The sequence below is a fragment of the Dicentrarchus labrax genome, unplaced genomic scaffold (genome assembly GCF_905237075.1).
Source record: "Dicentrarchus labrax unplaced genomic scaffold, dlabrax2021, whole genome shotgun sequence".
Taxonomy (NCBI): domain Eukaryota; kingdom Metazoa; phylum Chordata; class Actinopteri; family Moronidae; genus Dicentrarchus; species Dicentrarchus labrax.
In genome coordinates this window covers 21126436-21139333 of record NW_026136701.1, presented here as the reverse complement: position 1 = coordinate 21139333, position 12898 = coordinate 21126436, and the positions used below count along the sequence as shown (strand labels likewise).

General features: G+C 38.7%; 2 protein-coding genes and 1 long non-coding RNA gene across 5 annotated transcripts in view; 2 read left to right on the top strand and 1 right to left on the bottom strand.

Annotated features, from left to right (window-relative positions):
• The first annotated feature begins 255 nt into the window (after nucleotides 1–255).
• LOC127366938 (transcription factor BTF3 homolog 4-like) lies at nucleotides 256–4822 on the top strand. The gene is made up of 6 exons (XM_051406439.1): nucleotides 256–366; nucleotides 918–978; nucleotides 2007–2120; nucleotides 2779–2980; nucleotides 4186–4245; nucleotides 4378–4822. The coding sequence occupies exons 2-6, from the start codon at nucleotides 925–927 to the stop codon at nucleotides 4422–4424; spliced, it is 477 nt and encodes a 158-aa protein (XP_051262399.1). The 5' UTR covers nucleotides 256–366; nucleotides 918–924; the 3' UTR covers nucleotides 4425–4822.
• Nucleotides 4041–9082, bottom strand: LOC127367012 (uncharacterized). The gene is made up of 2 exons (XR_007885429.1): nucleotides 8184–9082; nucleotides 4041–6071 (listed from the first exon to the last, which is right to left on the bottom strand). It is a non-coding gene; the product is annotated as an uncharacterized LOC127367012 (long non-coding RNA).
• zfyve9a (zinc finger, FYVE domain containing 9a) overlaps nucleotides 7310–12898 on the top strand; it is a 32467-nt gene continuing 26878 nt past the window's right edge. For all 3 annotated transcript variants that reach the window (XM_051405670.1, XM_051405760.1, XM_051405589.1), the window contains exon 1: nucleotides 7310–7541. The gene's annotated coding sequence lies outside the window, so the exon portion shown is untranslated. The remainder of the gene's footprint in view (nucleotides 7542–12898) is intronic.

Below are 12898 nucleotides of genomic sequence, written 5' to 3'. Positions count from 1 at the left end.
GTGCTCCGGTCGGCGGCGCGCCACTGGTCAAGTTAGACGGCGGAATGTGAGCGACGAGACCGGAAGTTGACGTAAAATACAAGTATAAAAGACATAAAATAATGTTTTAAGTTAATAAATACGGGTGTTTTACGCCATAAATCCCACTTTAATATATTATAACTTTTATATTTTCTGCTTCGCCTTTATCACATTCTCTGTATATGCCATAAATGTACCGTTTTGTTGTTGCTGGTGATTTTATTGTGTTAAATCTACAAAGGAAGTAGCTCTTAATGCTGCTGCTTGACGGTTAAAGCTGCACCGCTTCGGCTTCATTAGCAGCGACAATACTTCACCGGACTGTCACCTAATTCCTCTCCAAAGGTAAAAAAACAGCTCGTTTTGTGGCTAAAATTGGAGCTGATTAGTTTTATTGTCTGATTTAAAGTTGACGTTGGCGGTTCGCCTCACCAAATACTGAACGGAAGTTGGTTTTTAATCTTGTTTCTGCCGCCGCTATGCTAACATTAGCTAAGTCAGTTAGCAACCGGACTGTTAGCCAGCTACAGTTACAGTTAGACATTAAAGTGTGATTTTCTTCTAAGAGTTGGCTCCAGATAGTGCTCTTTCAACCTAATCGATCTATCTGTTTATCTCCGTCAGTGTGGCTGCAGCATATAACTGTCAGCTAATCTGTTAGCACTGCAGCTAGCTCAGTGCTAATGTGTGGAAATGAGGATTTTTGTAAACTTTGTCTTTTTCAACCAGAAACAACATGTGCTCCCTTTTAACTGCTGGTTGTTTTATGAGCTGTGGAAACCTGCATTTATCTGTCAAATTCCTCATATATAATAATAATAATAATATATATGTGTGAATAACCTGATGTAATAATGTTAAATGTGTGTTTTTTTTATTTATTTATTTACAAACAGAAACACTATGAATCAAGAGAAGCTTGCCAAACTCCAGGCACAAGTCCGGATAGGTGGAAAGGTACAGTCTGCTACAGCTTTATGGTTGTACTGTTAAACCTAGTGTGTTGTGTTAACACTACAATGGGGGACAGAAGTTAAATGCCCAGTGTTGAAATCTCATTCAGGGCTTTTGAGTTTTGTCCTGTCGTTGGCTCGGTTGTTGCTCATTTTAAGGAGTGTGATGGCATCCAGCATCTGCCAGGTCTTTCCTCCTGACCTCAGCATTCCCTTTATATGGGGGGGGAGAGGGAGAGAGAGCATTGGCCCCTTCATCTGTGGCCTCTGTGGCTTTGTTCACATTGATTGTGAGGTCTTCAGCCAAACACTAGGTGGCGTTATATGTTATTTTTGCCCCTTTTCAGGCTGCAGCACATTGATATTCTCACATACAAGCACATTTACTTTTGTATCTTACCAGGAATAAGAAGATGTGTTCCACACTGTCGCTGTTTGCTATTGAGAGGCTGGTGAATTTGAACATTTATCTGTCAGTGGCTGGTTAATTTCCCATCCTGGTTCAGATTTAAGGAAACTGGACCAATTGGAAACAGCAAAAATAACTTCTTCTTTGTTGTAGATGGCCTTTTATAATTCCCCAAATACTAATAAAAGATTTAAAACTCATATTACTTAAATGAAGCAATGTCAGTTGGACTTTTAGGGAATCACTTCCCGTTTTATGTGGACAGTATTTAGCTTACTGTTGCATGTGGAGCACTTACTTTTTTTTTTCACTGTCAGATCCAAGTGTTGCTTCCTTCACTGTTTTTCATTGAAGTAGACTAATGGATGGTAATTGTACATAGTTTTGGTAAAAGTACGTTGCTTTAAGTCAAATAAATTACTTTAAAAATCCTAAAAGTAGCAGAAGTTATTTGTTTTAACGAATTCTAGTCTTATGTTTTGGTTAAATTAGTGACTGTGTTCAAGTTGGAATGGAAAAATTGTCCCATATACATAAAAAAAAAAAGTCTGCCGTGACCCCGGTGGTGTTGAACTGTATCTAATCCTTTTTTTGGCTTCCTCACCTGTTCTCTCCTCAAACAGGGAACAGCCCGCAGGAAGAAAAAGGTTGTTCACAAAACTGCAACAGCTGATGACAAGAAACTCCAGGGCTCTCTGAAGAAACTGGCAGTGAACAACATTGCGGGGATAGAAGAGGTGAGCTATCAAAGGAAAAACTAATGTCAGTGTTTTACTGACAAAAAGCTTTTTTCCAACCTTGTCATCTGGTTTATTTTTAGAGCACTTTTATCTAACAAGCTCCCACAAAGTGTTTCAAATGAATCAAAGCTCGAAATACAGATACGGTTGAGGATAAGACACTAACCTGATGCACACAAGTTTGTCTCATTCATTCATGTTGTGGCTCAATTTACTCTTTACATTTTACAGTGAATTATTAAAATTGTTATTATTTTCACTGCAAATTAGACCGAGATTCTAATTTAAGCCACTTTTAACCTGTTAAACGTTTATTTTAGGGAGTTTTTTATAATCCAAAGACGGTTTCATATGCTGTAAAGCCCTTTTTTAAGGCAGTTTTCTCAAGGTTGTTGACTTTTATGCTGTTAAAATTGATGCACAGCTGTGTTTTCCATGTCAGTTTACTCCTTTTTTTTGTTGATTATTTGTAATTTTCTTACTTTTGTACTCACCTTGTATCTGACACAGACACCAGAAATAATTCAGCTGTTAAAACATAAAGTACTACCAACTCTTGTCTCGTGCAGAATCTTGTGTCTCTTGTGTTTTTTTGGCTCCAAGTCGTGACTGTATATATATATATTTATATATTTTTTTTTTTTCACTTTCTCAGGTGAATATGATTAAAGACGATGGGACGGTGATCCACTTCAACAACCCCAAAGTGCAGGCGTCTCTGTCTGCCAACACCTTCGCCATCACCGGCCACGCCGAGACCAAGCAGCTGACAGAGATGCTGCCAGGCATCCTGAGCCAGCTGGGAGCCGACAGCCTCAGCAGCCTGCGCAAGTTGGCCGAGCAGTTCCCACGGCAATGTGAGTACGCACACACACACACGCTCAAACATTCACAATGTCAGGGGTTCTCTGTGGTTGTGTAATATCGGGGTTTATAATTAGTAGTAGAAGTAGAAGGAAGAGTGCTGGAGTAAGTGACCGCCTTCCAATCACAGGACCAGAGTTCAGGTCTCCATGTTGGCAAACAATACACCCTGCTGACATATAAATGACCCGGACATTAAAGTCATAGTTGAACTCGCCTGAAACAGAAACACAGCTGAATATCAGGGATCCCACGTGTCCTGGAAAGCCAGGATAGTTTTCCAGTCATGGAAACACCTGGAAAGTGATTCAAATGACGAGATATTATAGATTTTTGTTGAATTTTCGCCTCTCACTCAGATCGCTTTCTTAAACCTAGGCACATATTTTGTTTAAACCTCAACAGACACGAAGTGGGTTAACCAGACGTGAAGCAGAATGGAGAGTTTTAAACACTGCATTTTCATTTAGGCCACGTCAGTCAATCGAGCTGCTCACACCAGACGCAAAGTGGAACAGACTCGCTTCGATCTTTTCGGTTTCATAATGAACCTGAGACACTCCATTGTTAAAAAAGGAGGCATAAAACTGGACTTAAAGTCAATGATAGCAGTAAATTATGACCGTTCGTAAGTGTTGTCATGAATTGTCAAACTCCAGGAAAGTTATTTCTTAGAGTGGGAACCCTGAATTCTGGCTTTAACATATCAGTGACAGGTTTGTGCAGCAGTGTTTTGTTTAGAGAGATTTAAATCTGTGAATGTGACTTAGAGGAACTGGTTATAGCAACAACAGAGCTGAAGAGAACAAGGACTGTGAGGAAAGAGCAAAAACCGAGACTGATTTTTCTCATAAAGGTGCAGACATCCAGCTCACCCTCTGAGCGTCTAGATGATTGACTTTGAAGCAGTTGATTTTACTGCTTGTTTGCACGTAGATGGAAATAAAGTCAGTGAAGCAAACACAGGAAATAGGAGCAGCTTTCCCACATGGCAACACAACTAAATCATGTGATATTGTTGCACAGTGAAAGCTGATACGCGGATGATTCAACCACTAAAACGTAGCCACACTACAAAAGTTAAAAAGGCAAATTTAATGGAATTTCACAATAAGATTTTAAACACTGGGACACAATTTTACTTTGGCTCATTTTTAACTCAACTAACTGATTCACTCATTCTTTAAACATTTTGCAGCAATGGACATGAAAGCAGTGAAGGAGGAAATTGCAGAAGAGGAGGACGACGATGTACCAGGTAAAGAGTTTATAAAAGTGTTCTTCATCTGGGTTTATAGTAAAACCGTCACCATTTTATAGATCATTTAAGAGTTTATTTACACTGATACACTAACAAAATCTTGATGTTCTCCTTTTGTTGTCTTTACAGATCTTGTGGAGAACTTTGATGAAGCCTCAAAGAACGAAGCAAACTGATGAATCCTCTTTTTTTTTTTTTTTCCCCTCCGTCAACCGTTTTATTTTTTACCTCCTTACGGACTCACAAAGGGCATTTTTCTCTTGTGGGGGAAACGGTTAAAGGTGCAGTGCATCATCTCCGGAGACGTGAACCACTTCGGTTTAGCCTGCCTCAACAACAACAACAACAACAACAACAACAACAACATGCAGAATACAGTAGGTTTTGATTTCAGGAGGCCGTGGACACGCCGAGAAATAAGGAATCAAAACTACTTTAGACATAAGCTTTCTACATGGTTAAACATGGCTAGTATTTAAGAGATTGTATATTAAATTACAGTTAAAGTGAATTAAGAAATCACTTTACATTATAGTGGTGATTTATGAATTTAATAAAACAGTTTTGGGCTATCGATGCTTCTCTTTATTACTTGACTTTTTGACTTCTGCATGTTTGAGTTGGTGTTTGAGGCCTTTTTATATGTGAAGTATTTGTTCTGATTCACTCATTTTCTAAATAGAATAAACAGTTAATCTTATAAAAAGCTCCACGCGGGAGGCCTCTTCCTTTACGCTTCCTTGAATTCATAGATATCTGAGCTGTTATGTAACACTGGACAAACTTTATTTAGTTAAATCTCAAAAGAATATTTAAATTTGTATCACTTAGATAAATGTACTAATTGATTATGTTATAATCTATGAAAAATTTGCCCCAGAGCTGAATGAATTCAAATGATCAATCAACAGTGGAAGAAGAACAAGAAACAGAACAATGTATACTACATATAACTATAAAGTCTCTATAATAAGTAAAAGTCCTGCATTCAAAATTTAACATACAGTATTATAAAAAAGTACTTCTGTTATTATATATTTTGTTATTAAAGGGAGCTCATTTTAACTATATTTTATTTGACTATTTGTTTTAAGTATTATATACTGTTGAGTAGTTTTAATATAAGGCTGTGTTTAAAATTGGATGTTCTAATCATAAGTTTTGTTTGATAAAAGTAAGAAAAGTAAACATGAACTACAGCTGTCAAATAAATGTATAAATATAGTGGAGGACAAGTAAAGTAGCACAACACTAGAGTAAATATTTCCCACCACTGTAAATCAGTTTTCATTTATCAAGTAAAAATGTCACTTACGATGCAACCTCACAGAAAGTGATGGATTTCTTTGTATTTTCTTTCTTTCTTTTGCTATTTTATGAAGTAATTATGAATCAATAATGAAAATAACTGTTAATATTGACCTTCATTGTCATCACTGACAGTTGTAAATAGGGGGGGGTTAACAGAGTTTGGGTGGGTTGCACACATCACCAACATCACATCCCGTTTCATTGATCACCTCTGACGCTCCTCTGCTGCATCGTGCTGATCGATGGGGCCGCAGCTGTTCAGCGGGAGAGGTCTGACAAGGTTACCGGACAGGAGTGGGCCATTTTGGCTCAAGTGTGTCTGTACCGTGAGCGGGACGGAGCTGCGGACCCGCCCCAGGGTTGGGTTTGGGGGGGTAGAGGGGGGGGGACTCATCGCACCACCTTCAGCCCGGGTTGGAGCCAAAATGTCCCTCCTGCTCCTCCTGCTCCTCCTGCTGCTGCGGCTGGACCACAGTGCGGGAGCTGGATGGAGCTGAACCGCTTCACAGCTGCTGCGGGAAGAGAGACGGTGACAGCCGCATTACAACCGGAAACTGTGTGCTGTCACCTTGGAAATAAGAGCTCATAACACTTCTATTAAAAACATAATGAAAATAAAGCTTTTAAATGCTGGTGGTAGATTGTGGAGCATAGGCCATATTTATTCTAGTACTGTACTTGGTTACAGTTATGAGGTAACCTTGTTACTTTATGTTATGTTACTAAGTTTGCAGTTTCCTCTCCAGGCTTGTGTAATTTGGCCATAGTTGGCTTTCAAAGTATTAATTGTTATGTCATAAAATCATCTTGCATGTGGATGCATGTCTTAAAGTCAGAATTAAAGGTGTCCCTTTGGTGCGTGTCATCCCCTATATATTATAATATTATTTATTCTACACACCATGCTTGTATACAGTAATCTGTGAACTTATCTCTGTACAATGTTCCATCAATCATTCATATCTTTATATAAAATGGGTATATGTATAGTGTACATCAGACTCCACCACAGCACCCAGTACCTCCAACCCCCGCTGATTAAGACAGGTTTAACTTTAAACAAACGACGCACTAACTATTTGCACAAACTATTATCTTTAAATTATAGTCTCATAGTTTCTATTATATTATATAATGTTCTTATTTTGTGATTCTTTGTTGTTCTTTTTGCACTACATTCGCCTATGCTGCTGTGTCTGATTTGAATTTCTCCTACGGGGGATAAATAGAGGGAACACCTTATCTTATATAAAAATATGTATATGTATTTTCTTATCTATTGTGTTAGGATAAGATAAGATGTACCTTTATTGATCCCCCATAGGAGAAATTTGACACGGCATGGGGGAATGTTGTGCAAAAGAGAGTACAGAAGTGGAAGTACAATAAGATATAATAGAAAATATATACACTACTCACAAAAAGTTAGGGATATTCCACTTTCGGGTGAAATTTATGGAAAATGTAAAAAGTTGATGCTACAGTGATATTATATCATGAAAGTAGGGCATTTAAGTAGGTCAAATTAAAATCACCTGGAAAGGTTATAGTGCATTTTATGTTCATCCGAAAGCCGAATATCCCTAACTTTTTGTGAGTAGTGTATATATATATATATATTTATCTCTTTAACAGCTGAAACAATTTCCCCACATACAGCACAAATCCAAAAGAGTTTTATTTTGAAATCCACACCCGGTTACAAGAGACGCCCATTTTGGTTGCCTTGACGTTGCTCCTTATTTTCCCCAATATTAAAACCTTTGTGGGGGGTTGTGGTTGTGGTAGTGGGGGGAGAGAGAGAGAGAGAGACCCTACGGTAGACTACAGGCTGTACTTTCAGACTCACGCTGCTGTGAGTTGAGCAGTTAGGAGGGTCGACAGGAGGATACTCAGAAATAGCTCCCCCCCGACCGACCAATGCGATTATCTGTGGCGGATACTGACCGGAGGGGCTCTGCGTAAAGATGAGGATTCCTCCGGTGAGTGTTAACTGACATTTGTTTATTTATTTTAATGACATTTCACACACAGGTCCGTAACGTTACCTAAACCCCCCCTTCCTCCTCCTCCTCCTCCTCCTCTATTTTATTTTATTTTTTTAAATCGTTTAACTCTGAAGTCGTGGCGGTTGGTTGTTTTTTTTTTTTTAACGGTTAGCTCGAGCGCGAGAGAGAGACGTTGTTACCGTAACAGTATTTTACGTTAATTACACAACACGGTTTAATGTTTGCACTACGAGCGGTATCAGTGCGGCGGGAGGCGGTAATATACTACATAGTGACTATAAGAAAGAGAGTTAAAACAACGGAGGAGGAGGCGGTTTTTAAATTTATTTTAAATTCCTTTTTTATAACCGTTAAAAAAAAAAAAAAAACTGGCCGTTAGCCCCACGGAGCTCCACCGAGTCAGCGGCGGTGTGAGTGTCCGTCAGAGCAGCGAGTCGCTGCCGTCACTCCGAGCACGACTACCCGCTGAACCGATGGAGCGAATACTAGCTACTTCATACCTCATGCTGCTATTACACAGCGGTATCATTGAGTGTCCGATCGCTTCTTCTAGCACCTTGTTCACTCAACTTGGTGATTTTTTTTGTGTGTGTGTGTGTGTGTGTAGTAACTTACTCTTGGCCTTTCACACGGGTGTGTTGTTATTTTTATTTATTTTTTAGGTGGTGGTGTGGACGTTAAATCCGAAGCTAGCAGCCCCAGCTAATGCACTGCCTCCCCAAGTTCTGGTGCAAACAAACCCTCAGCTGATTTCTGTAGCTGCTCAGCGTTTAACCCACTGCGTTTAAATAACACAGAGTAGTTTCCATGTGTTTACCCGGGCTACCTGTGAATAATATTTACCATCTGAGGCTGTGTTTGGCCTGCAGGCAGCAGGCAGCAGCCACAGTGCCACTTATGGTTGCATAATCCACGCTAATGGTCATCTGTCTGCTCTTGAAAGTTGGAGGTTTTGGTTGATGTCTTTTGCATTTGCCTCATCATTTGGTTGTTGTTGTTGCTGTTCTTTTTTTTTTTTTTTTTTTAAGGGCCTTTTAGCAAAAGCTCAAAGGAGGTGGATTTATGAAGAGGTGGGGCCCATACCGGTGCCACCTTGAATAGTCATCTTAGTGAGGAATTTGTGATGAAGAGAAAGCCAGATAAGATTACATCTGAGTGTATTTTCCCCACTAAATCAGAGTAACGTTCACATTACTGGAAAGGCTTCGGCTTCACAGTGCATCATCTTCCTGTCTGATCTTACTTGGCGTGTGTCCAGCTTGGTGCTGGATGTGAAACAGGACGTGTGATCAGGTTTTTTACCTGTAGCAGGAGGGTATGATACCTCATTACATCTTCAGGTAGTATTAAAACCCAGAGGAGAGAGAGAGAGAGAGGGGGGGCGGGGGGACGTCTGATCCAACAGGCTCCCATGCAAAGACGAGCTCTCATGTGTGCAGAGACTTCCCAGATGTAGGTTACTGTACGCTTTCAGAAAGTATTAGTCTCTCCCTGATGGCAGCCCAGCAGCCTTTTGCTGTTTTTTTTTGTCTGTCTTGTGGTGGGTAAATGTAGATCAAAACATAAGGGAGAAAAGAAGATCATAATAGCTTTTGACACTTGCTGTGAAGCAGAGCAGCTCTGTAACAGGAGGACAGCTACTCTCTGCTTTACCTTTCCTTCTCAACAGATTTACCTCTTCGACTCCTCTTGTCAGAGAAATTATCTTTTGTTTTTACATTATTTGAGTGAGTGTGACCCTTTTTTGTTTTGGAGGATACAAACCTGTGGCGTTTTGTTCTTTCATGTGTTTTGCTTTTATTTCTTAAATCTCTAGCAGCACTTGGAAATACTTTACTTGGAGGAGGATGGACAACTCCCAGAGTCCTCCCAGAGTCAGGGCGTTTAACGTTACATAATAATGTGTCACTCAGTCATGCGATCATGTTATTAGAAAGTGATGTCAGTCCATTCTTAAAGAGAGGAAGTGATCATTTGGAGGTTTCCTGTGTTCACGCCAAGTAGACGGCGTCTGGAGCACGGGTATGGATCTAAAAGCGGGGTTTGTCAGGATGTGAGCTTGCAGCACTGGGAATGTTTGTACCTCCGGAGAAAGAGGGGGGGAGAAAAAAAAAAAGAAAAGTACAAAAACGTCTGTTTACAAGGTGCAACGCGTTATTACTTTCATAAAGAGAACTTAAAGATAAAGTGGGTTTCCCCTCATCAAAAATCCCCCAATGAGTTATGCAGCTGTTTTTAAATGTCGGATTCCAACTAACTGTAACTTTTTATTTCTTTTGATTCAATCACTTTGTCTATAAAATGTCAAAGTAGAGGAAAATGTCTATTATAATTTTCCAGAGCTCAAGGCGATATACTCAAGTTGCTTTATTTGACCAACACTTCAAAACAGGCCTGCAACTAACAGTTATTTTCATTATTGATTAATCTGCCTGCTGTTTTCTCAATTAATTTAATAATAATTTAATAAAGATTTAAACTTACTGTCACATGTGACAAAGAAAAGCATCAGATACATTACACAGTTATTATTAGATATACATTAAACAGTTTAATCGTTGAAACCAGAGAATATTTAACCTTTTTGCAGTTAACCGATTAACTGTTGCAGCTGTAGTCCAAAACTAAAATATACTCAGTTTACTGTCGTATGTGTCATATTTGAGATGCTTGAACTAGCAAATATTTGGATCTGAAACGATACTTTATCAATTAAATCACTTCAGCTCTATTTCGATTAGCCATTGTACGAGCTGTCTATATGTTAACAAATGTGTACAACAACACACTGAGAAAAATAACCTATTTCTAACCTATTCCTTCGTCTCTCACGCCGTTAAGTTCGCGGCCAGTAAGTAGAACACTTGACTCGTTCTGAGCTTTGACGCACAATCGCAACAACTGTTAGCAAAAAAAGACCTAGTTGCTCCTGATAAAGACTCGTAACTTGTAACTTACAGCGTTCGAGTGCTGACTGAAGGACACCTAAGTGTTGTAAAATAAAGAATACAGTGATGTCCCCCCCCATGCACTAAATCAGCCTATAGTAGGCCTCCAAAGGTTATACGTCAGGGCTGCATGACACCATTCATCATGGTTTAATGCACAGCTTGACTTGATTAATCTCTTTGAAACCCTCCTCCTCATCACTCATTGTAACATATGCTTCAAATGTTAGACGAGACTTTTATTTATATTATTTACAGTAAATACAAAACACAAAAGTTAATTTCTCGACACTGGGATCAGTATATTGTGACATAACGACACAATGAATCACACTTAATGTCCACTTTCTTTTTGAGCTGTCGACCACATCTAATGGTCTTCATCATGTCGTAGCATCTGATTCAGTTTCTGTTTCTATTTGATAAAATGGACGTCGTCTCAACATCAATATGAATTAGTGTTATGCCGAAGCTTTTAGAGAAACTGGCAAAGATTTATAAAGTATTTCCATTATAATAATTATTGAACTTTTATAGGTGTGGTTTATGTACATTTGGAAAATTGTTCATTTTATTGTATTCACAATGTCGGGGAACTTGATGACCTGAACTTGTTTGTTTTGTGGTTTATATTAGCTGTTCTCTGGTTATACAATATATATTGTTTATGGTACAAAGCTAATATTTATCTCTAAATGTGTTCAAGAATTCACATACAGTTCAAATATAGTTACACTTGAATACAGACAGGTACAGACAGACGTGTTTTTCTAGTGTTAGCTGGCTAATGTTTCCTCTGACGCAGTGACATTAAATGTTTATTTTTTAAACTAAAACCGATGAGGGAGACAACCCTACACAAATAAAAGCTCCAAAATGTGTGTGGAGGAAGTAGCTACGACCCTGAATACTTTAAATCAGTATTCATAATGGCAGGCAGGGAAATCTCATCACAACCTAGTTTATTTTATTTGTCAGCTTAGGCTTTTTCCCCTCATTTTATTTGGGAGTTTTGAACAATTAGTAGTGGGCCTTAAGCTCCAGAAGGTTGAGAACCTCTGGTTTATATCGGTCTGTATTTACCAAACAGATTTTCTTGCCTATTATCTGTGTTGCCTCTGTATGCCATCAATTGGTGACTCTTAACCGGGTTATGCTACTTCATGCGCTCTCTTAAATACTTAAGGAGCTGAGACCGAGTCTGAACACTTAGGAACATTTATGCAAGACATTTATTCTTAATTTTCAAGACGAAGTCTAAGGCCACTCTCAGAATTTAGTCGTATTTAAGACAGAAATCATACCCCTGAATGGCTTTTTATGCATATTGGCCCAGCTTTTATGATGTATTTTGACTGTCACAGCAAGAAAAGCACAGGTGCAATTAATAAGATTAATGATGACGCAGCATGTACACTCCCTGGTAACTTTACACTTGTATGCCATTTTCTTGCTGTGACATATAAAAATGTATGCTGTGAGAAGGGCCTACGTTGCAAGTTGACCTCAGAAAATAATCATTAAAAACTAGAAACCACAAAAAAAAAAAGATTATTAAAGGAAAACATCCTAAAATAGAGAAGTATTATTCAAATAAACCAGATGCAGAATTTTATTACTGACTATAAATATTACATAAGCAGAAGATAGATGTCAAACTACACTAATGGTTGTAAGGAAATTCTGATTGTTGAGGAAGTGAATGCAGGAAACAACAACAGGAAACAGAGTCTCGTCCTGATAGCGAGGACTTAACGAACTGTTTGAGCGCCGCAGTTTGTCCGAGCTCGCTCGCTGTTTATGCCCTTGTCTTATTTAATTTCACTGCCGTGCCTGGATGTCCAGTCAGCCGTAGTTTATCGTGTTAGTAGTCTGTTAGGCCATTTCATTATTAGCATGTCTGGCTTACACTGGAGGCTGGAGCGTGGTCGTAGTGAACGGGGATCAACTGCAGTTCACTGGATTTTTAGAAATAGAAAAGAGACCCTGGTTTTTGTTTTCTCTCATGGTTGTGTTTTATACTTTTATGCCAGTTGACAAAATGTTTTATCCTTTTTCGTATGCTCTTTACTGTCATCATATTGAAACACATGAATGTAGTTATATTTCATTATCTGTGCAGTTACTAAATCTTGATCATCAATAAATCCTCTTCAGCCAACATTCCCTCGTTCTAGCTTCTCCAGTGTGAGGATTTACAGCTTTTATACCATTTTAAACTAAATATCTTTGGATTTTTTTTTTTACTGTTTGTTGGACAAAATAAAATATTTGAAGATGTGATCAATCAGCAGATCCATCGACAGTTAAAATAATTGTTATTTGTGGTCGTAGATGCAGTTAAAACAGCTTTGTTGTAGCCTTATAAAAAGAGATAGTACT